Source organism: Octopus bimaculoides, chromosome 22 (genome assembly GCF_046866305.1).
Source record: "Octopus bimaculoides isolate indiv1 chromosome 22, ASM4686630v1, whole genome shotgun sequence".
Lineage (NCBI taxonomy): Eukaryota > Metazoa > Mollusca > Cephalopoda > Octopoda > Octopodidae > Octopus > Octopus bimaculoides.
In genome coordinates, this window is record NC_142949.1 from 27,029,621 (window position 1) to 27,054,114 (window position 24,494).

Here is a 24,494-nt window from a genome sequence, read left to right on the forward strand (position 1 = left end):
ACGTAATAGCAATGATATATATTCTTGTAAATATAGTACAGAGCTTACCTGTGGCTACTGTGCTTCCCTCTAGTGTAGCCCTACACTAACTGCCCTTCATTCTAATAGTGTGACTATAATACAGTAACTGTATTAGTATATAATTAAAAATGAAGAAAGTTATTTATTTGTCTGTCTCTGTTTTTCTCTTTTTCAGGGGTTTAGTTCCATTACACAATGCTTGTTCCTATGGCCATTATGAAGTCACAGAGCTTCTTATCAAGGTATGGATCTTTGCTATATTTTATATGTGTGTTTGCTTTGGTTGACACAGTGGTTAGAGCATTGGGCTCACAATCATGTGGTAGTGAGTTTGATTCCTGGACTGGGCCGTGTGTTATGTTCTTGAGCATTATTTCATTATTTCACAGGAAGTGTTTTGAGAGGAAGTTCTTTTTAAAATGAGGCTAAACTTTGTTTCTCATACAGAAGAGTGCTTAGTCCCTGTTTCTGCAGCCCAAAGCAACAACAATTTTTGAATTGTGGTTACATGTGGTTCAGGACCCATTATCAGGTGTGGTTAATTGTGATTCTGTCTAAGAATTATCAAAGCAGCCATGCTAGGTATTTAATAAGGATGAAGTGGTGGTAGTGGTAGTGGTGGTGGTGTTAGTTGAAGGATATATCAATTACAAGTGCAGTACTGACTTTCCAAACACTGATGGTCCAGAACCTCTTATATAATCCAAACTAATTCATGTGCTGGCAGAGCTGCAGAAGTTTTAGGAGGCTGGGCAAAATGCTTAGTGGCATTACATCCCTCTTTACGTTCTGGGTTCAAATTCCACTGAGGTCAACTTTACCTTTCATGTTGCATCAAAATTACTGGCCGTTTGCTTAAAATTTGAAATCATCATTATTAGCATCAATGCATTGAGCTGGCAAACCGATACCGTGATGGACAAAATATTGAGCAGTATTTTGTCCGTCTTTATATTCTGGGTTCAAATTCCGCTGAGGTTGACTTTGCCTTTCGTCTTTTTGGCATTGATAAAATAATTACTATTTGAGCGCTGGAGTTGATGTAATCAGTTTAGCCCCTTCCTGCAAAATTGTAGGCCTTGTGTGAGAATTTGAAACCAGTTTATGAGCAGGAACCTCAAATTCCTGCAGCTACCAGACTAGTTTACTAGTATCTAGCACAATGCATTAGTAATAAATTGGTATCATTTATACTAATACACAGATACTTGTATTTCATTTAATCATTTAAGTAAATTTGATATTTGTTTAGTTTAGACTGTGTCCCTAAAATCAGGAAAGGTTTTGGAACCAGAGGTTTTGGAGAAAGATTGTTGTAGCTGTATCTCTCACTCTTTTTCTCTTTCTGCCTGTCTGTCTGTCTCTCTCTCTCTCTCTCTCTGTCTCTCTCTCTGTCTCTCTGTCTCTCTCTGTGTCTCTCTGTGTGTGTGTGTGTGTGTCTCTCTCTCTCTCTCTCTCTCTCTCTCTCTTACACACACACATCCTCATCATCATCCACATGCTCTCTACAGACTTATTGTTTTGTTCTAACGTAAGAAAACTTTATTTTCCTTTTAATGCAATAATCCTTTCTACTAGAGACATAAGGTCTGGGGAGGGGACTAGTCAATCATATCGACCCCAGTGTTTCACTGGTACTTAATTTATTGACCCTGAAAGAATGAAAGGCAAAGTCAACTTAGCAACGGGTGAAATACCGTTTAGCATTTTGTTCAGAATGCTAAAAATTCTGTCAGCTTGCTGCCTTCCTCTTAATGTAATAATGATATTTATACTTTTTGTTTATTCCAGCATGGTGCCCTGGTAAATGTAGCAGATTTATGGAAATTTACTCCACTTCATGAGGCAGCTGCCAAAGGAAAGTTTGAGATTTGTAAACTATTATTGAAGGTTGGTTCTCATTTTGTCTTTCTTCTCATTTTGAATGTTTTTTCTTTAAAATAACAGAAGATACTTCCTTATCTTTTTACGAAACAGTAATTACTATGAGTGATTGCAATTGGTTCAGTGTTTAATTAGTTAACAAAGTTTCCCAGTGTTTCTAACAACAACAAGGCATAACACACACACACACACACACACACATGTGCATGCACACAATGGTGTCAATTTAAACACAGCGGTGTACCAATGATGGTTATTTTAAAACTTTTCCTTGAGCCCTAACACCCATAAGGCTGGTTACTCAGTATAGATGGTACTCTGCTGGTTGCGACAGCGAGTATTCCAGTTGATCTGACCAGTGGAACAACCTGCTTGTGAAATTGATGTGCAAGTGGCTGAGCACCCCACAGACACGTGTACCCCTAACGTAGTTTTCAGGGAGATTCAGCATGACACAATGTGGGTTTAACCAATTGGCATTCAGATTAACTCTGTCAAAAGTAATGCTTATTTATTCACATTGTTTTGAATTCATCATGCATTATCTTGAAGCTTTGAGATGTCAGTGATGTGATTATTTATTTTAAAATGAGATTGCAGAGTAAGTGTGAGAAGCAGGAGATGGCCAGTTTGAACATAAAACGGATAGAATATTTGGGCCAGATATAGCTGGTTTAGGTACTAAAGGGTAGAATATGTTCATCTTAGCCTATCAAATGAGATGGGTGTATTCTATGCGCCCACCAGACTAAGTCATGTAGAGTCAAGTTAGTCTATTATTAGGTACATGTAACTCCAACCAAATGCATGGCGTGCAGCCAAGTGGTAAATCTAACCTTTGAATGTTAAAACTTGGTGTGGTGCCCATACTTCCTCTGGTACAAGGCTTGCGATACCAAATAAGGTCATTTGAAAGTAGAAGTTGTACAACTGCGTACTGACTTTTGAAGATAAGATTTTTATAGGAAGAATTTTAATAACTACATTGAATACGGACACAGGAAATGTGTCAAGGCCGATAGAAAGTGGTGCAGCTTCCTAGGTCTAACCAACAGTAGTATTATTCCCTTCCGGGGACTGTCACATTAAGTTGACAGCATACAACTACTTTACAGTGAATCAATACATAGAATCTACACATTGTCATTTGAAAGGAATGAGTGAGAATGTGTGTGTGTGTTTGTGTCATACATCTGTTTGTGAGTATAGACAAATACACATATGTGTGTCCATATACAGGTATACATGGATATGTGCTAATGCGTAGGCATACATGTGTGTGTGTGTGTGTATGTGCATATACATACAAGACACACAAGCTTATATTTATGTATATATGCATAATCCATATACAGGTGTATGTCTTACACACACACACACACACACACACACATAGTTGTGAGGCAAGGTTTTACAATCTTTCAATTTTCTTTTGTAGCATGGAGCTGATTTGAATAAGAAAAACCGTGATGGCCATATTCCTCTTGATCTTGTGAAAAGCGGAGATTCTGATGTACAAGATGTACTACGAGGTAGGAAAACTTTGATCTTTTGGTAAACAATATGAGGCGGCGAGCTGGCAGAATCGTTAGGACGCCAGGCGAAATGCTTAGCAGTATTTTGTCTGCTGCTACGTTCTGAGTTCAAATTCCGCCGAGGTCGACTTTGCCTTTCATCCTTTCAGGGTCGATTAAATAAGTACCAGTTATGCACTGGAGTCGATGTAATCGACTTAATCCCTTTGTCTGTCCTTGTTTGTCCCCTCTTTGTTTAGCTCCTCCTGTGAGCAATAAAGAATCAAATATGATTTTTTTAAAATTTACTATGCCTGGATGAAGAGACAAGTGTTCAAGGCCATTGCAGGCCCCTCTTTGACTCCTCAGAGATAGATGTTTCCAGTGTTCTTTTGAAACTTTTGTAAGTTAGCACTTGCAGGGAATATGTGAGCAGAGACTGATTTTCAGAGGGATGACATTCTTGTGCGAAGGACTGGGGATGGTGATTAGTGTGGGGCACACGGGGGGGCCAAAGTAAGAGGAGGTGAGGGCTTGGACTCAGCAAAGCTGATGAGAGCAAGGGAGACAAATGAAGTGTGGGAATGTTTGAGTGGGTGTGGATGTGACATGAATCCACCCTGCCCTGCCCTGCCCAGAGTCCATTATGAATTTTTCATTATTGTATTTAGTGTCCACTTTTCCATGCTCAAGTGGGTCAGGCAGAATTTCTTGGAGCAGATTTTCTATAGCTGGATATCTTTCTTGTCACCAACCATCACCCGTCCCCGAGCAAAATGATATCTCCCATGGCCAGACATGGGTTTTTCATGGAGGACTGGAATCAAACAATATCAGTTGTATGACAGTGATGCTAGGGGACACACAAACACGGGCATATTACATGATGGGCCTCTTTCAGTTTCCATCTACCACTGCTGCAAAGATGCTACCGTGCCATAGCTACAATGATGCAACTGTGCCACTGCTTTGCAACAGTGCCATGGTTGCATCTCTGCAGCAGTGGCATGGTTGCATCTATGCAGCACCAGCATGGGTGTGTCAATGCAGCACTGACATGGGTGCTTTTTAAGTGGCACCAGCTCCTGAAAGGACAAGCCTGTATGTGTGGAAGAGAGCGATCAACCACTCGGCCATGTGTCCTTGCATGAATAGGTAAACAATTTTATCTATTTATTAATTTATTTATTTATGCGCCCTTTTTAAAGCCTAGCCAAGCTCATGAGCCCGGTTTCCCGGTTTCTATGGCGTATGTGTTTCCCCGGTTTCTATGGCATATGTGTTCCCCCCCCCCCCCCCCCAGCTGGACGGGACGCCAGTCCATCGCAGCTTTACTTAAGAAACAGGAAGAAAGAGTGAGAGAAAGTTGGGGCGAAAGAGTACAACAGGGGTTGCCACCACCCCCTGCCGGAGCCTTGTGGAGCTTTAGGTGTTTTTGCTCAGTAAACACGCATAGCGCCCGGTCTGGGAATCGAAACCGCGATTCTCTGTCCGTGAGTCCGCTGCCCTAACCACTGGGCCATCGCGCCTCCACATAGGTAAACAATACCCCAAATAATGTGTATTTGATTCATTTGAGTTAGCATTGAAAAAAAGGGATGTAAAATGAACCGATGTGCATATATATAAAGAGTTAATTGGTGTGATTCTTCTTCAGGTGATGCTGCACTCTTGGAAGCTGCCAAAAAGGGAAACCTAGCAAGGGTACAGAAATTAGCAACCAAAGATAACATTAACTGTCAAGATACACAAGGACGGAATTCCACGCCATTGCATTTAGCAGGTAAGAATTGATCTGTAATGATAAACCTCATTAGGTTTAATTAGGATTGTGCAATGCCATTTACCTGTGTGATGTAAGATGGAATTTGTTGAGGTGGATTTTCTATGGCCAGATGCTCTTCCTGTCACCAATCCTCATCTGTTTTCAAGTAAGCTCTTCTTGGAAACAAAGGACTTCCATGTTGGTGACACTCGTTTACAAGTATCACGTGATGTCAAAGCAAGGCGACAATAACATAGACATGCATGCTCATGCACACACACACATGCACACATGCATGCATAAATATATGATGGGCTTCTTTCGGTTTCTGGCTGCCAGATCCACTCATGGCTTTGGTTGGCCCAGGGCTATAGTGGAAGACACTTGCACAAAGTGCTACATAATGGAATTGAATCCAAAACTATGTGGTTGGGAAGCAAACTTTTTATCATATAGCTACACTTGGGCATATACATATATATACATACATATATATATGTATATATATAAAATATGCATATGTGTATATAAAGATTGCTTTAAGAGACATGGTGTATTTTATACATATGCCTGTTCAAGTATCATAAAAGCATGAAACTATTAGCTCTTTCAGTTGTGTATTTAAATTGATATATATTATTATTATTATTATTGTTATTATTATTATTGTATATGTTTATATATATATGTATTACAGCTGGATATAACAATCAGGAAGTTGCAGAATTTCTCTTGGAGAACGGTGCTGATGTGAATGCCATGGATAAAGGTGGATTGATACCTCTTCATAATGCCTCTTCTTATGGGGTAAGTTTATATACACATACATACATACTTGGACACACATGCACACACCGAGTTCTTTATTATAATCACAGATAATGTAAATGAACAGTTATTGTTTCCAAAAATTATATATTCTATCCTTATTCGAATCAAAGGTGGAGGCGCGTGGCTTAGTGGTTAGGGTGTCAGCACCAGGATCGTAAGATTGTGGTTTCAATTCTTGGACCGGGCGATGCATTGTGTTCTTGAGCAAAACACTTCATTTCACGTTGCTCCAGTTCACTCAGCTGGCAAAAATGAGTAATGCTGCGATGGACCTGCGTCCCGTCCAACTGGGGAACACATACGCCATTGAAACCAGGAAACCGGGCCCATGAGCCTGGCTAGGCTTTAAAAGTGCGCATTTATTGTTTTTATTAGAATCAAAGCCCCAGATATCGCCATCCTGCTCACTCCTTAGTCACCATTCACTACAGCCACCCTTTAACCTACCCAATCCTTAAAATTGTTGCCCATCTTCCCCTCTCCTCGCCCATTCCTCATCTCCTCCACCATACTTTTGTAACCTCCACCCACTCACATTTCTTGGTCTTCTTTGACCACTCCTTACCTTGAGGGTTCACCAAGACACCTCACCGTCACTATTCTTATCTCCTAACTCCACCCTAATCACCCAACATCCTCTTCTAAAATGTGAGTAGTCATGTAGTTCCTCTACAACAAGAAACCTGTTCTACTCTGGCTCCTTCTCTCAACTCCCAGCCTAAATCCACCTCCTCTTGGTTCATCGTCTTGCAAGTTTCATGGCCATGTCAGTAGTGGTGGTGCCATGGAAAATGCATCCAGTATACACTGTAATGGGGTTGGTGTTAGGAAGGGCTTCCCAATGTAGAAACCTTGCCAAAGCAGACACAGGAGCACGATGCAGTCTTTGTACCCCATCGGATCTTGTGTGACTATGCAAATGACTGATGGATGTAAAAGAGTAAAAGAATACATAAATACATGCACACAGTTCACACAGTTGTTACACATCACATGCACTTACTCCATTGTACTTCATATTTCAGTTTCACCAGTTATCTCCCTTTTTTTCTCTTCTTCAGCATGTCGACATTGCTGCTTTGTTGATTAAGTTCAACACGTGTGTTAATGCTGTTGATCGATGGGGCTACACCCCTCTTCATGAAGCTGCACAGAAAGGCCGAACTCAGCTGTGTTCATTACTGGTAAATATATCACTCATACTTTTATACATCTTCACTGCATTTGATTTTCAAGTTGCAGTAACACATTCAACATAGCTTTTTAAAGAAACAACAAAAACGTGCAGAATTTCTATGATAGTAGCAAAACTTAAAAACATATAACTGAGTTTTACCAAAAGTTCTATCTTCTTATTAACATCAGTTCTCATTCCTATTTAGAAGACTTGCTGTGTAACTTTATTATGCACTCTGATGGTACATTAATGGGTCTCTCTTTTGGTCTCATGTTTGCAAATAATTATATCATGCATGTTTGTATGTATATGTGCATAATTTGGAAAATAGTGGGCATTTCTGTATGGTTTTTGTTCTGAAGGGTAACAACTACAACTTTATCCTGTATTATTGCTCAAAACATTTCTTCAGATTAACACTGATGGGAGAATAACATCCTTGGTCTCTTTGTGAGTTCCACAAACCATTCTTTTCTACTCTAGGCATGGGAATAGAATAGATCAATAGCAGCATTTTTCTCTCATGGCAAAATATGCACCTAATTCAATAAAATTATGAAGGTTACTCTGATTACAATGCATAAAATGTAAAATGTTTTATTTCTTTGTCGGCATAATTCGCCCCTGTTTTTCAATCTCAGTATTTAAGCTATGCATAGTACTGTTGTAGTACACGTGCTGCGTACATTTCTACAACACCGTTTTCTTTACCTGCTATAAAGACAGAAATAGATCTGCCTTCAACTTAGTTACAAGCCTAAGTTTTACTCATTTTTTGTGTGTTTTATTACATAAAGGTTGCCAACTGTCTACTCTGAGTAATTACTGATGGCACGTACCTGATACACACACACACACACACACACACATATGGTCGTTGTCTAGTCCTTACACAGAGTTTGACCACCTCCTGTACCTACACCTTAGCCCCTTCATGGCGTCTGATGTGACTTTTTAAACCAGACAATGTTCTGAAAAGATACCCACACAGATTGCACCTCTGATTTGAATTACCAATACCTGCAGGTAAGTTCTGTTCATTGTGGATCTTAACATGTCTTTTAAGACCCCCATTGCAGATGCAAGTGCTACCAGTTGAAAGCTCTGCATACCGGATGCTCGCAGGCTTATGGGAATCATCAGGAGACAGTGCGTGCCATTTCAGGGCCTACCTCTTAGTGGCATCATTGCGTACTGCACTGAAATAAGGCTTGCTAGATCAACTGGTTATCAGATTTCGCTCAATATTCTTCTAGCCATTGCTCATTGTCTCTTTTTAACCAAACCCAGTGACTTACCTTTTCCACTGTAGCTTGGACATCACTCATGGCAGCATTTGCTTCATGATGAGTTAGGCCTAACGAGATATATATATATATGATGTAGTCTGGGATACAGATATTTATATGACTGCTCAATTAGTCAGATGAGGATGCTAAATAGCCCCCCCCCCCCAGCTGTTAACACTTACAAATAAATTTGTATTTCTTTTCTTAACTTCATTTGTTTTTTTTTTCTATGTTCTGTAGCTGGCGCATGGATCAGATCCAGCCATGAAGAACCATGAAGGCCAAACACCTTTAGATCTTGCTACAGTAAGAATTATTGATTTCTTGTTTGTAATTTTTTATTTTTGTTATTCAGTTTTCCATTCAAATTTCTAAATCTAAATTAGAAATAAATAATTTTCTTTTTACTAGAATTTGTCTGTAATATCAATCTGTCTGTTTGCCTCTCTCTCTTTCTCTCTCTCTCTCTCTCTCTCTCAATTCTTCTGTAAAGTCTACTGGTTTCACTCTTTGTGTTTCATTCTACCATCTGCTAATCTCTTTATTATTCCAGGCTGAAGATGTAGCAGCTTTATTACAAGATGCCATGCCCATCCAACCATCATCTACCTGTACGCCAATGTCCAGTACCACTGCCATCTCTGTTCCCACCAACACCATCAGCACAGCCACCGCCAAATTACATGTTCCTATCTCGTCTCAATCACTGTAAGTAATTCACAATGATTTCTTTACACACCTGTGTGTGTGTGTGTGTGTGTGTGTGTGTGTTTGGTCATGTGTGTATTGAGTGGATTTGTGTGTGTGTGTGTGTGTGTGTGTGTATTAGTGCATGAGTTCGAATGTGTGTATGTATTTAAGTGTTTGAGTATGCGTGTGTTTGGATTTGTGTGTATGTGTCTATTTGACTCTGTGTGTGTGTGTGTGTGTGTGTGAGAGAGAGAGAGAGGTTATTTTATAGTTTACAACACTTTCAAATTTGTATCTTCTATATTTGTATCTTTGTCATTCATGCAGCACATATTGCGTTCTTGGTCAAGACAAATAACTCTCTCTAGCTCAGTCCACCTTCATGTGCATAGGTACTATGGAGAGGCACAGTGATAGGTTGTGTCCAGTCCATCTTATCAATAGGTACTGTGAGGAGGTACATCTCTTTATTCAGTTGGCTCTATCATTTCATTTACTACAGGGAGCTGACTGCAGTCCACCATGGACCAAATAAGTTGTTGTTCTTGTTTTTTTTTTACCCTGATTAAGCAGATCAACTGTTGCAAATTATATCTGTGATAATTGTGTCACTATTTTATGACTAGGTGGACTGGACCACGTCATTGTGAGTTTAGTTTCCTGCTACAGACACATATATCTACATGCACGTGCACACACACACACACACACACACACAAAAATATTTATATGTGCACATATATTGGAGAAGCAAATGTACATATTGACATACAGAAGTAAATGTGTGTATGCATGTACACAGTGGCAAGTATATATACTCACATGGATAGATAAATATACACATATCCTCACTTAAAAAAGGCAAATGCATATATATATGTTATTGTATACATACACAGAAGCATGTTTATGTATACATACACAGAGGTAGATGTACGTACATATACACACAGAAAGGTAAAAAATATAAGAGAGAGACAGAGAAATTTTCCTCTTCTTCCCTTACATTCCTACCTTTATATACTCAAAGGAGTAAAGGCCTCCTTTGGTCATGAATGACCATGAGATTGTACCTAGAAAGTTCCTCTCTGAGGCACAAGTCTGGGCAATGTTGTTTTATGGAAGACCAGCAGTTACCCATGCATACCAGCCTCTCCTCTCCATGCTACTGATGTTATCCAAGGGAAAGGCAAAGGCTGATACAGCTTGACACCAGTGACGTTGCAATTCATTTCTACAGCTGATTGAACTGGAGCAATGTGGAAATAAAGTGTCTTGCTCAAGAACACAAAACACAACTTGGTGTGGGAATCGAACTCACTATCTCACGATCATAAGCTCAACACTCTAACCACTGAGCCATGCGCCTATATACTCACATGGATAGATAAACATACTTATCGTCATCATCATTTAACGTCTGCTTTCCATGCTAGCATCGGTTGGACAATTTGACTGGGGACTTGTGAAGCGGATGGCTACACCAGACTCCAATCTGATATGGCAGAGTTTCTACAGCTGGATGTCTTTCCTAATGTCAACCACTCCAAGAGTGTAGTGGGTGCTTTTTACGTGCCACCGGTACGAGGGCCAGTCCAGCGTATATTCACTTTAAAAAAAAAGCAAGTGTGTGTGTGTATAATATACATAAACAGAAGCAAATTTATGCACACTGAGAGGTGAAAAATATTAGAGACATAGAAACTTTCCTCTTTTATATTCCTACCTTTTATTGTTCTGTTTGTCTGTTTTCTCCTCAGTATGTTGTCAAGTCCAGCTCCTAGTTTAACTGCTGAAGGAGCCGTTGGTGGGTTACCTCAAATGGCCCACGTGGGCGACGGCTGTGCCGAGATGCTTCCTAACGATGTCGAACAGAGTATGGAGTCGATGAGTGTGACGACGTTCCTGTCCAGCATCGGACTCGAGAATTTGTGCGAAGTCTTTGAGAAGGAGTTTATCTCCATGGATATCTTGACCGAAATGAAACACGAAGAACTGAAGGAGATTGGAATCACAGCATATGGCCACCGCTACAAGATATTGAAGGGTATCGAGAAGCTCAAGACAAACAATTGTAAGACACCATACTTTTTTTATTCTTGTTGTTCTGTTCTGTTTTGTTGCTAACTCTGTTCTTCATCACCATCATTCATATTGTCCTTATCATCATCATCATCATGGTTTTTTATTTACATTGTTGATATTGTTTTTATCACCATCTTAATTTTTATCATCACATGGTACCTTGGGCAAGTGTCTTCTACTATCATATTATTATTATTATTATTATTATTATTATTATTATTATTATTATTATTATTATTATTATTATTATTATTATTATTATTATTATTATTATTATTATTATTATTATTATTATTATTATTATTATTATTATTATTATTATTATTATTATTATTATTATTAAGGCGGCAAGCTGGAAGAATTGTTAATACACCAGGCGAACTGCTTAGTGACATTTCATCTATTGCTACATTCACCATCATCAGCAGCATCATCATTGTTGTTTAATGTCCGCTTTCCATGCTGGCATGGGTGGACGGTTTGACTGAGGACTGGCAAGCCAGTAGGCTGCACCAGGCTCCAATCTGATCTGGCAAGGTTTCTACAGCTAGATGCCCTTCCTAATGCCAACCCCTCTGGGAGTGTAGTGGGTGCTTTTTATGTGGTGAGGTCTTTCATCCTTTGCCTTTCATCCTTTCGGGGTCAATAAATTAAGTACCAGTTGAGTACTGGAGGGTCAATGTAATTGACTTACCCTAACCCCCAAATTTCAGGCTTTGTACCTATTGTATAAATGATTATTATCATTATTAGGGCAGTGAGCTGGCAGAATCGTTAGCACACTGGGAAAAATGATTAGCGGTACACTGTTCTGAGTTCAAATTCTGCTGAGGTCGATCAAATAAGTACCAGTTATGCACTAGGGGTCACTGTAATTGACTTATCCCCTCCCCCAAAATTTCAGGCCTTGTGCCTATAGTAGAAAGGATTATTATTATTACCTCTGCCTTAGTGAAGGTGGAGGTATTGTTTTCAGTTGTGTTTGTTTATTTTTGAGAGCAGTCAAATTCATTTTTAGTATTCTCGTTTATAAGAGCAGTGGAGTTTATTTCAGATATTCTCATTTTAAAAATGGTTTCCACCACCACCACCACCAATGCTATTACCACTGCCATCTGTGTCAGGTCTGCATGGATCATCAACTTCATAAACACCACTACCACTATCACCACCACAAACCCCCACCCCCACCTCCACTGTCACCACCACCACCACTGCTACCACTATAGTTTTGTTTCCCACTAACTGGATTCTGTCTTTGAAATTCTAGGTTCCACCCTGCAGACCACCCTTCCACAACAAGGCACCATCCTCATAGACCTTCTACCAGACGATCCGGAATATATTATGGTAGAAGAACAGGTAAAAGTTTTTGAGATTTATTGCTTTTTAAAGAAGGTTGCAGAAGACATTGTGGATGTTGTGGTGTACAAGCATTTCTCTTGAGGTTCATGGCTTAGTGGTTAGGGTGTTGGACTCAAGGTCATTAGATTGTGGTTTCCATTCCTGGACCGGGCAGTGCACTGTGTTCTTGAGCAAAACACTTCGTTTCACTCAGTCCACTCAGCTGGCAAAAATGAGTAAACCTGTGAGTGACTGGCGTCCCATCCAGGTGGGGAATATATATATATGTCACGGAAACAGGGAAACTGGCCCTTATGAGTTGGCACAACTCTAGTAGAAGGAAACATTTTTTACCTTTGTGATTGGGGTGTGTTGTTTGACTAAAGGTGGTGCTTCAGCATGGCCACACTCAAATGACTGAAACAAATAAAAGAGTATAATATGCATATCCAGCTTCTCAAAATGTTTATGATGTTGTGTAGACAGTTTAAGAATGAGTATTAACTTTGTTTTCCTTTCCATTGTTTTTCACAGATGCAGGGAACAGTTCGAGAACATAAAGACAATGCTGGTGGGATTTTTGATCGATACAACATTATAAAAGTAAGAATAAAACAACAAAGATGAAAGTGTCTGTTAAAAGTTTCATTATATCTCAATCCAAATCTCTTTATATTCGGTTAGTTGTGAATAGACAGGTGGAGGGCGTTTGTGTGACAGTAACTTTGAAGGTAACGATTGCTTGTAGTTTGAAGAATGAGAGGGTGTGATGGGAGAGGTCGTAGCTTATTTTGTAGTTTAGTAAAGACCTTTTACTACAGAAAACAGATATATCCATTCAAAATTTCATTAGCCTTAACTGTGCAAAGCAGTTTTAAATGTTACGTATCTTTCGTTGAAAAATGTCGTGTTTGAAACTGTCAAGTTCACTGAGGCAACATGCCTTGCAGAAAATATCAATTCTATTTTTTGGTAGATATTTCACATCGTTGTGGAGGCGCAATGGCCCAGTGGTTAGGACAGCGGACTCGCGGTCATAGGATCGCGGTTTCGATTCCCAGACCAGGCGTTGTGAGTGTTTATTGAGCAAAAACACCTAAAGCTCCACGAGGCTCCGGCAGGGGATGGTGGCGAACCCTGCTGTACTTTGGCAGGGGATGGTGGCGAACCCTGCTGTACTCTTCCACCACAACTTTCTCTCACTCTTACTTCCTGTTTCTGTTGTGCCTGTAATTCAAAGGGTCAGCCTTGTCACACACTGTGTCACGCTGAATATCCCCGAGAACTACGTTAAGGGTACACGTGTCTGTGGAGTGCTCAGCCACTTGTACGTTAATTTCACGAGCAGGCTGTTCCATTGGTCTGATCAGCTGAAACCCGCGACGTCGTAAGCGACGGAGTACCAACAACAACGTTTTACATCATTGATTCTTCCTCTGTGAAATTAAATTTCATGGTTATTGCAGTTATCGAACTTCTGAAAGTTGTCTCCCTTGCTTTCGTTACAATACTTTTGTTGCTTAGTAAATAATTGTTCTTATTCAAATTACAATGAAGGTTTAAATGCTGCTGGATTGAAATATCTTGGTGTCTTCTATTTATTTATTTTTTTCATCCAGATCCAAAAAGTGCGTAACAAGCGTTTGTGGGAGAAGTATTATCATCGTCGGAAAGAGGTGGCGGAAGAAAATAACAACAACGAAAACGAGCGGCTTCTCTTTCATGGTTCTCCCTTTATTAATGCCATTGTACACAAAGGTTTTGACGAGAGACATGCGTATATTGGTGGCATGTTTGGTGCAGGTCAGTACTTTACTCTTCTCCTTTGATTGCTGTTTCTCTAACAATGGTTGGTGTTGTTTAGTCTTGGTTCAAGCTGACCAGAATGGTCAGAGGCAGTCTAGCCATGACTTTTTGTTTTTTTGTCATACATTGTGCAGTACACATTGTCAAGTGGTTGGAATTAGGAAGGGTATCCAGCCATAGAGGCCATCTCAAAACTGACTTTGGAACGTGATGCAACTCTGCTGTTCACTAAATCCTGTGGAACCATCTAACCCAGGGGTTTTCAAACTTTTTGACTTGCGGACCCCTTTATATTTCAGGCTTTACCTTACGGATCCCCTTATAAACGCTTATGAAATTTATACATAAATATTTGCTTAAAATAACATATATTTTTGCATTTATTTATTTAACAGTATTTAACAAATAGGTTTATTGTCAATTAAAAGATTTCGATTAAAAAACATAGATAAAATCAAATTGCCCATAAAAAGTATTTGCTGTCCACGGGCCCCCTGTCTTATCCTTGCAGACCCCCTGTGGTCCGCGGACCACAGTTTGAAAACCCCTGATCTAACCCATGCCAGCATGGAAAAACGGACATTAAATGTTGATGATAATAGTGTATCTAGGACTACATCATCCAGCCTATGCGTCCTTTCCTTTTTAAGGAAGTACTGTGTGAGTAGAGGGTATTTGATTGCAGTACCTGCATGGAGCACCTTTCAGTAAAGTAAAGTTACCTTTTCAAGCCATGTCAGTTTACAAGGACTGGTTTCCCCAGTTTCCATGGCATATATATTCCCCACCTGGACAGGATGCCAGTCTGTTGTAAGGTTACTCATTTTTGCCAGCTGAGTGGACTGAAACAGTGTGAAATGAAATGCTTTGCTCAAGAGCAGAAGCCTTGCCCTCTCTGGGAATCGAAACCACAATCTTATGATCATGAGCCCAACACCGTAATCATTGAGCTATGCACTTTTCAGTGGAAGTTTCCTTATTATTGTTAGTGAGCTGGCAGAGTCTAAGAGCAACAAACAAAAAGCTTAGTAGCATATTTGGTAAGGGCCTATACTGTTTTAATAGCAGAGAGGGAGTTATCTCCCTTGTCACCTCCTGAATAGCTCGTAAACGCGCTTGCTTCAGTTCTCTTAGTACCATTGACGAAAAGATGTGGCCCCCGCATTTGCTGCTCCAATATTCACCATAAATGTGCGATTGTATTTGAGATCTGTTGATTGTGGGTGTCGGTCCGAGTGATCTACTTTACTTTTGAGCTCTTCGTACCAATTTTGAATAGCATTAGCTGTGCACATTATTGTACTGGAAAATTGTACTACCACCAGGGAACAACATACCATAGGATGGACATGATGTGGCAAAATATTCAGGTAATTCTTAGCGTTTATTCTGCCATGTACAACTGATGGACCAAGATAATTCAGTAATATTGTTGCCCAAATCATTACAGTAGCACCTCTATGGTATGGCTAAGGATTCTTTGGGTTGTCTCCAGACAAAAACTTGTCCCAAAATTAGGGCAAAGTTGAATGCTATTAATCATCATCATTTAATGTCTTTCCCGTGCTGGCATGGGTTGGACAGCCTTGATGGGAACTGGCAAGATCAAGGGCTGCACTAGGTTCCATTCTTTGTTTTGGTCTGATTTCTACAGTTGGATACTATTCCTGATGCCAACCACTTTACAGAGTGTAGTGGGTACTTTTTATGTGACACTATATCACCTGTGCTTTTTACACAGTGCCATCGCCAGGTGCATTTCATGTGGCACCAGCACCCACGCCAATGTTTTGAGTGCTGTTGCCACATAAAAGAATTTGTATGCTGTTAATATTTGTTTCAAATTTTGGTACAAGACCAGCAATTTGGGAGGAAGCAGCAAACTGGTTACATTGACCCCAATGTTCAACTAGTAATTATCTTATTGACCCCGAAAGATGAAAGACAAAATCTACCGTGGCAGAACTTGAACCCACAAGTGTCAAGACGGACGAAATGTTGACTTTTGCCAGCAAACAACCTTAGATTCATATTTAATATTAACCCTTTAGTGTTTAAACCGGCTATATCCGGCCCAAATATTCTACTCATTTTATGCTCAAACTGGCCAGAACCAGTATCTCTAACCTGTCCTGCAATGTCATTCTAAAAATAAACAATTACATCTTTCAACTCTTGAAGCTACAAGATAATACCAGATTAATTTTTTTAAATGTAAATGAATAAGGATTACTTTTGACATATTAATTTGAACGCTAGAGGGTTAATAGGTATATTGTTACTTATTACTAATATTATTGTTATTGTTGTTGCAGGAATTTATTTTGCTGAGAATTCTTCCAAAAGCAACCAGTATGTTTATGGTATTGGAGGTGGTACAGGCTGTCCAGCACACAAAGATCGGTCGTGTTACATTTGTCATAGGTAACAATCTCATTATCACTGTGTTACTATATATAATAATATGTACTATATCTATTCCAATGTAAATCTTGTTAGATAGTCTGCCCTTCCATAGGCTGCAATTGCTGCAGTACAATGTAACGGCTACTACTGTATATATATGAATGTTGTAATTGTTTCTTCTGTTGTTAGACAGTTGACCCTGTACATAGCTCACTGTTACTGAAAGCAGTGGCATGCATACTACTATTTTGTGGGGTGGGGAGATGTCATGGCTCAGTGGTTAGAACATCGAGCTCACAATTATGAGGTAGTGAGTTCGATTCTCGGAACAAGCTGTGTGTTGTGTTCTTGATCCAGACACTTTATTTCATGTTGCTCCAGTTCACTCGGCTATAGAAATGAGTTGTGACATCACTGGTGCCAAGCTGTATCGGCCCCTTTGCCCTTTCCTTCGATAATATCGGTTGTGTAGAGAGCGGGATGCTGGTATGCATGGGCAACTAATGCTAACCTCTCCAAGAGTGTAGCGAGTGCTTTTTATGTGCCACCAGCACAGGTGCCATTTACATAACACCAACATCAGCCACGACTACAATCCCACTTGACAGATCTTTTCAAGCATGTTATATTGCCAAAGGTTTCGGTCACTTGTCCTCTGTGAGACCCAATGTACAAAGGGTACTCTTTACCTGCCACTGGTATGGTTGCCAGTTACACAACACTGGCATTAGCTATGACTACGATATGAATAAATAAGCATTACATCCGACAGAGTACTTTGAATGCTAAAAAAAAGATTAAAGATATACTGAGTTACTTGATCTCATTCATTAATTACACTTGCTAATCTTAACGAGTTCCTATTGTTTTCTCTCCAACAGGCAATTATTACTATGTCAGGTGACACTTGGAAAGTCTTTTACGCAGCTAAGTGCAATGAAAATGGCTCATGCGCCACCAGGGCACCATTCTGTGATTGGTCGACCAAGTAACGGGGGACTGACTTTCCCAGAATATGTTATATACAGGGGTGAACAGGTGAGCCTGGCTTTCTTTTTGATCTTTTTTGTTTCATTAGTGTGTGTATGTATGGTGGAGGTGTTGTCATCACATGTTTAAGAACATCATTTAACGTCTGCTGTCCATGCTAGTATGGGTTGTACAGTGTGACCAGAGCTAGCAAGCTGGGGATGTGTGGAACCAGTCTCCAATCTGATTTGGCATGGTTTCTATGGCCAGATGCCCTTCCTAACGCTAACGACTTGGCAGTGTGCTGGGTGCTTTTATGTGACACAAACACAGGCACTGCCACAAGTGCTTTTCACTACCAGAGGGACTGGTCTTAATACTTCTGCTGTGGAGCATGGGTCTTCTTGCGAGGTACTTCTCTTGCTAGGTACTTGGTGATGCTATCAGTGCTGGTGCCACCGAGAAAGTACTGATGCAAGTGCCATGTAAAAAGCACCCAGTACACTCTGTAAAATTGTTGGTATTAGGAAGGGCGTCCAGCTGTAGAAAGCATGCCAAAACAGGCAATGGAGGGCTGGTGTAGCTCTCCAGCCTTGCTAAACTGTCCAATTCATGCCAGCATGGAAAACAGATGATGATGAAGTGCATATTGAATAATGTAGTGATTAGATGCAGTATCATCATCATCGTTTAATGTCCATCTTCCATGCTGGCATGGGTTGGATGGTTTGACAGGAGCTGGCCAGGTAGAAGACTACCCGAGGCTACTGTGTTTGTTTTGGCAGGGTTTTTGACTGCTGGATGCCCTTCCTAATGCTAACACCAACCACTCTGAAGGGTGGACTGAGTGCTTTTTACATGACACCATCACAGGCGTGGTCAGTTTTGGCAAGGTTTTTATGGCTGGATGCACTTCCAAATGTCAATCACTTCACAGTGTGGACTGGATGCTTTTTATGTGGCACCAGCACTGGCAGGGTCACCAAATAACTTGCAAGACAAAAATCTTTTGAGAGGGCATTAGAGGAGGGGTTCTTGTGTCAGTATAGCTGAATTAAAGGTGTGATGGTCAAAACTTAAGCTCTTTTTAATAAAGATCATCTGCTGGATCAGATTCACTTTGTGCTAAACTATAACCTGAATCAGGGATAGGCTTCTATTATGGTTGCACAGCTTACTAGAAATAGCAGTCAAAACCTCCTCTAATGATGTCTTACTGTTTCGAAAATAAAAAGGAAACTCTGGACAATGAAGTTTTAGATACACGTCTGTTTTTCCGTGCTGGCATGAGTTGGAAACATCTCTTATTTTCTTTCAGTACAGTGTCTCCACTATTCTTCTAATGTCTGTATGTCTCTCTTTCTTTTTCTCTCTCTCTCTCTCTTTTACAGGGCTATCCGGAATATCTAATCAACTTCCAGATTGTAAAGCCAGACAGTCCAGCTGACAGCACAACATGACATGAATACGACAGCAGCAGCAACACCAACACCGCCGCCATCGCCACCACAACCACCTTCGCCGCCACCAGCACCAATGGCAATAACAACAGCAGCACTACCACCACCACCATCAACAACAACAACAACAACAACAACACTTACAATAACAGCATAACAACAACAACAACAAACAACAGTTCTACTAATAGTTTGTAAATTTCTATTCTCATATTCTTTTTTTTTTTCATGTACAAAGTCTTTCTATTTCTCATTGTCTCTCTTACACACACACACACACATCAAATACATACATGAAGTTTCCGCATAAATTTTACTTGATTTTGGTAAAAATTACTCTTTGACTAAAATTTCTTCAAGGCAGTGCCCCAGCATGACCACAGTCAAATGACTGAAACAAGTATAAAAATTATGAGTTAATTAAATTACTCTTTAATTACTTACTTAAACAAGTCAAACAAAACTAAAAGATGCCAACTTACTGTTTCAATAAAATAAATAAATAAATAAAAATACCAGTAATATGAGTTCCTAACCAGAAAGCTGACAAACTAAAGTCTTTGAAGGCACTGCTACAGCATGGCCATAAGAGAAGGATGAAATCCAGTGGAAAAGTAATGCTGATTGGCTGTTAATTTTTGTACCAAAATTAAGTGGGAATTTTTGGACACTGTTATATACACTCTCTCTCTCTGTATACACACACACATACACACACTTGCACACATACACAGTTGATCAATTTCTACTATATATATTTTCTCTATAATACTGTCATCATCAACATCATCAGCATCATCATCATTATCACCTTTGGTTGCATATATGCACACACATATATATGTATGTATATATATATGTATGTATATATATATATGTATGTATGTATGTAATGCAAGTCAGTGTATATGTTTATGTATATATGTGATATATGTATGTGTGAATGTGTGAGGATGTGTGTGTGTGTTACTTTGAATGTGACTTTTTAAAAAATTTTATTTTAACCCCCACCCCTTCTCTACTTTTCTTACTTAGATCCTATTGTTCCCCCCCCCCACTCACTTTAATCTCTCCCTGTCTGCCTGTCTGTTTGTCTTTCTATTTATTTATTGATTACTTCTTACAATCGACAATGCACAGAGACAAATTACTATATCAATATACATGGATTATACATACATGTAGGTGTGTGTGTGAGCATGTTTGTTTTTATGTCAATTAATAATAAAAAAACAATTTTATATTAATTACTTAATACTTATTTTAGAATACATATTTATTATACTTTTACAAGAAAGGAGTGACAATGACTGATGTTTTGGTCTGTTAATTATAGATAGTCTAACGATGACCAGCAGATTGAAACTTTCAAGTCACTGGCATCTCTGTCCATGTAAAAATATAGTATATGTATGTGTGTATGTGTGTATATATATATATATATATATATATATATATATATATATATGTTGTGCATGTGGGTGTGTATATAATATATTGACTGCTAGCTACTAAAGCTTTCTTTTTATATTCTCTCTCTGTTTAGTTTCTTGTGTTCCTTTCTGTTGAAGAGCGTAAGCTCGAAACAAAAGACTTTCTCACCTTCCTGGGTGTTAAACTAATGCCCCTGTTTGTTGTTTACCCACCTGTCTTCGTCTTTTGTAAATTCCAACTATATATATATATATATATATATATATATATATATATGCATGCATACCCTGTCACAAAGTACACATTCCTGATGCAAAGTGAAAAAATTTTTAAAGTTAAAATGAAAAAAATAGCCCAACAAATGTCTGAAGGACTTATATATATGTGTATGTATATATATACATATATGTGTGTGTGTGTGTGTGTGTGTATATATATATATATACACACACACATATATACATATGTATACACACACATATGTATATATATACACATATATATATACACACACACACACACACACACACACACACACACACACACACACACACACACACACACATATCTTTATCCACACATAACTGTATATAAGTAGAGACATCTCTTTATATCCTTACATATCATTATATACATGCTGACATTTGTTTATATATGTGTATATATATATATATATATAATGTGTATATTTGTATATATATACATATATCTTTTATACACATACAACATCCCTTTATATACAAACATATACAAACAATCCTATTCATACGTAGATACAAGCATCCCTTGTACATACATACATGGAAACATACTTAAAGTGTCTCTCCCTCTCAAGTTGTTCCAGAGAATCTAATGTTGAGAAGCTGTAAAAATCAGAGATACCATGCCTAGCAACCAACCTTCCCTACATATCAGAAGTTTTGCTTGCAACAGAAAGGACAGGGGGAACAGAACGGAGGGGAGGAAGGGATCCCTCGTATAAAAGATGGTAAACTGGTAGAAAATATTATAGCGGTGAGTGTAATGGAGAGTTACGTCCCTTCGTTTTCTTGAGCTCCAAAACCTGACATCTACCTTGTCTTTCATACCTTGTGTGTGTGTGTGTGTGTGTGTGTATGTGTGTGTGCAGTGGACTGAGGTATTTGATAATTAGATTAGTACCAATTGTGTGTTGGTGCTATTAGTTCTGCAAGTGTGGTGAAGGGAAAAATCTGTGAGAAAGAATAACCAAGTAAAAATGTTTGTCTTTTTTTGCTTATTTTCCACTTCTCCCACCTCCTTTCATCTCTCTCCCTTCTCCTCTCACTTTAACTCTCTGTATATCTTTCTGACAACCTTTCTTTCAGTCTGTCTCTGTTTTTGTCCCCCCACTCTCTCTCATGCGTGTGCAGATTCGTGTGTGTGCGTGTATGTAATATATATATATATATATATATATAATATAAACTACCTACAAAAATAATTGGTAAGCTAACTCAATTATTAAGTCTCTTAATGAATTCTTTATACTGAAATATATATTAAAGAAGATAAATATGTTCATTTGAATATATGCGTTTTTGCGTCGTAACTCCTTTATTATTATTAATGAATATATATATATAGAGTGAGAGTGTGTGTGTGTGTGTTTGAAGTGGTGTACAGATATTGTATATTATGAAAAAGGTAAACAGTCAGAATTTTGAATAAGTCTTTTAGTGCTTTCATCCATTCACAAGGATTTTTCAAAATAAATTTTATAGAATGTTTCTTGGTTTTTATACAAATGGAGAAGAGGAGATATGAAAGAGGAAGGAAGGGGGGAGAAAAGGAGAATATATATATTGCGCAGAGGGCGGGGGGATCAGACCATCCCCAAAATATATATTCTCCCTTTCTGTTTTTTTTTTCTTTCTTTCTGTCCTTCCCATCTCCCTCCCTCCCTCCCTCCCTCTTTTGCTTCTCCTCTCAATTTGTATAAAAGCCAAGAAACTTTTCTATAAAATTTATTTTGAAACATCCTCATGAATGGATGAAAGCGCTAAATAAAGAATTATCCAAAATTCTGACTGCTTCCTTTTTCTTAATGCATGTGTGTGTGTGTGAGGAGAACCCTTGTGCATGACTGGTATTTCATTGATTCCTTCCCTCTACTCCCCTCCATCTCCTAAGATGGCTGAAAAACAGTCATCTGTTACAGCATTTGAACCTAGAACAACAACAACAACAATAAAGGGCTAACCTACTGAATGCCGCTCCTTTTTCTACAAATCTACCAACTTTCTAGCTTCTAATTTTGACACTTGCCAATGAGGGAGCCCTCCATATGGTTAACCAGCCTGCTTGAAGTAGCAAGTGAAATCTCCCTTGAATCACCTCCCCTCCTCCTATGTGTACATACTGTCTTAACCCTTTAGCATTCAGATTACTATGTCAAATGTAATATTTATTTATTCACTTTTGTTTTGAATTAGTCATGCATTGTGTCATGGCTTTGAGATTTTGGTGGTGGTGTGATAGTTTTGTTCTTAGAAAGACATGGTAGGATAGGTTGCAAAGGGTGGTGGATCTGGTTAGCTTGAACATGAAACAGGTAGACTATTTTTGGCTGAGTTTGGTCTGTTTAAGTGCTGAAGGGTTAAAGAAAGGACATGTTTGATGGTGTAGGGCTTGAAAGAGACCATAACAATAAAACTGGATTGGTACGGGTGGTGGAATGTGCTTACAGGTTTGCTTCAGGTGAAGATTAACTTGGAACTAAGTAATAACCAATAAGTGATTCCCCCACGCATGCACACACACACACAGTAGTTGTCCCATGGGTCAATGTGGGAACCTCTGCATCAGTCATGGGCAAACTGCAGCCTACGAGACTTTCTGAAGGGCAAGCCTGATGAAAAGTTGCCTTCAACTTTTACTTTAGAAGTGCAGCCTGCCTAATGATGAATTCTGTCTCGTGTGGCCTACATCCTGGAGAGGGTTACCCATGCTTGTTTTGCATTAGTGGTTCTCAGCTGGGGTCCACGTGACCCTCGGGGGGGGGGGGGGGGCCCATATAAGATTTTGTTAAAATTTATCTGTAATGAACTAGTTATACTTCTTACTGTACACAGAATATTTTAACAATTTTTTTGATACAATTCCTAATAATATTTAATTATAGAAATATTGACAAGTCCCTTATATTGACAAGTCCCTTAACCCCCTTGGGGATCGTCGGGGTGCTGCAGCCATGCAGTGTATCTTGGGCGAGAAGGCCTGGTGAAGCCCTTGCTCCAGTCTACTCAGCTATAAAAATGAAGCTAAACTCATTTTTGCCAGCTGGACTGGAGCAATGTGAAATGAAGTGTCTTGCTCAAGAACACAACGAGTTGCCCGGTCCAGGGATCAAAAACCACAATCTTATGATCAGGAGTCCCACACTCTAACCACTAAGCCACATACCTCCACTATATACATATATGATTTTTTAAAACATCGAATAGGAACGGATGGCCTACCTGAGTAAAATAGGAATCAGAGGGGTCCTTTGGTAAAAAAATGGTTGAAAAGCACTATTCTATGTGGTCACTCGATCTGCTAGAAATAACAGTTGAAACTCTCGAAAGTCATGCATCACTGTCTTAATTTAGGAAGGATATATTGTTATTAAGTAGTCCTAGGTTGCCTGTTGGAAGACAAATGTTAGTCATGTTTGGAGTGCCTTTAGTGGTGGGTGCACAGAATCCAGATGACAACTGGAGTTATCTTGTTCTTGGAATAAGCGTTGATAGAGGGAAGAAAGCTCACGAGACTTAATGAAGTTGAGGTTAATAATTGGTCTGTCGTGAAAGGGGTCAA

At 39.1% G+C, this 24,494-nt stretch overlaps 1 protein-coding gene across 1 annotated transcript in view; it reads left to right on the forward strand.

Moving 5' to 3' along the window:
* The window catches only part of LOC106878247 (poly [ADP-ribose] polymerase tankyrase-1), a 96,371-nt gene extending 76,617 nt beyond the window's left edge, over nt 1-19,754 (forward strand). Inside the window, exons 14-28 of the mRNA XM_089339940.1 lie at nt 197-263; nt 1,813-1,911; nt 3,344-3,437; nt 5,077-5,202; nt 5,882-5,991; nt 7,077-7,199; nt 8,722-8,787; nt 9,035-9,189; nt 10,932-11,245; nt 12,527-12,618; nt 13,135-13,203; nt 14,220-14,403; nt 16,722-16,830; nt 17,694-17,850; nt 19,173-19,754. Of these exons, the coding sequence (XP_089196066.1) occupies nt 197-263; nt 1,813-1,911; nt 3,344-3,437; nt 5,077-5,202; nt 5,882-5,991; nt 7,077-7,199; nt 8,722-8,787; nt 9,035-9,189; nt 10,932-11,245; nt 12,527-12,618; nt 13,135-13,203; nt 14,220-14,403; nt 16,722-16,830; nt 17,694-17,850; nt 19,173-19,241 (1,834 nt within the window). The 3' untranslated portion in view covers nt 19,242-19,754. The remainder of the gene's footprint in view (nt 1-196; nt 264-1,812; nt 1,912-3,343; nt 3,438-5,076; nt 5,203-5,881; nt 5,992-7,076; nt 7,200-8,721; nt 8,788-9,034; nt 9,190-10,931; nt 11,246-12,526; nt 12,619-13,134; nt 13,204-14,219; nt 14,404-16,721; nt 16,831-17,693; nt 17,851-19,172) is intronic.
* The last annotated feature ends 4,740 nt before the right edge of the window (nt 19,755-24,494 follow it).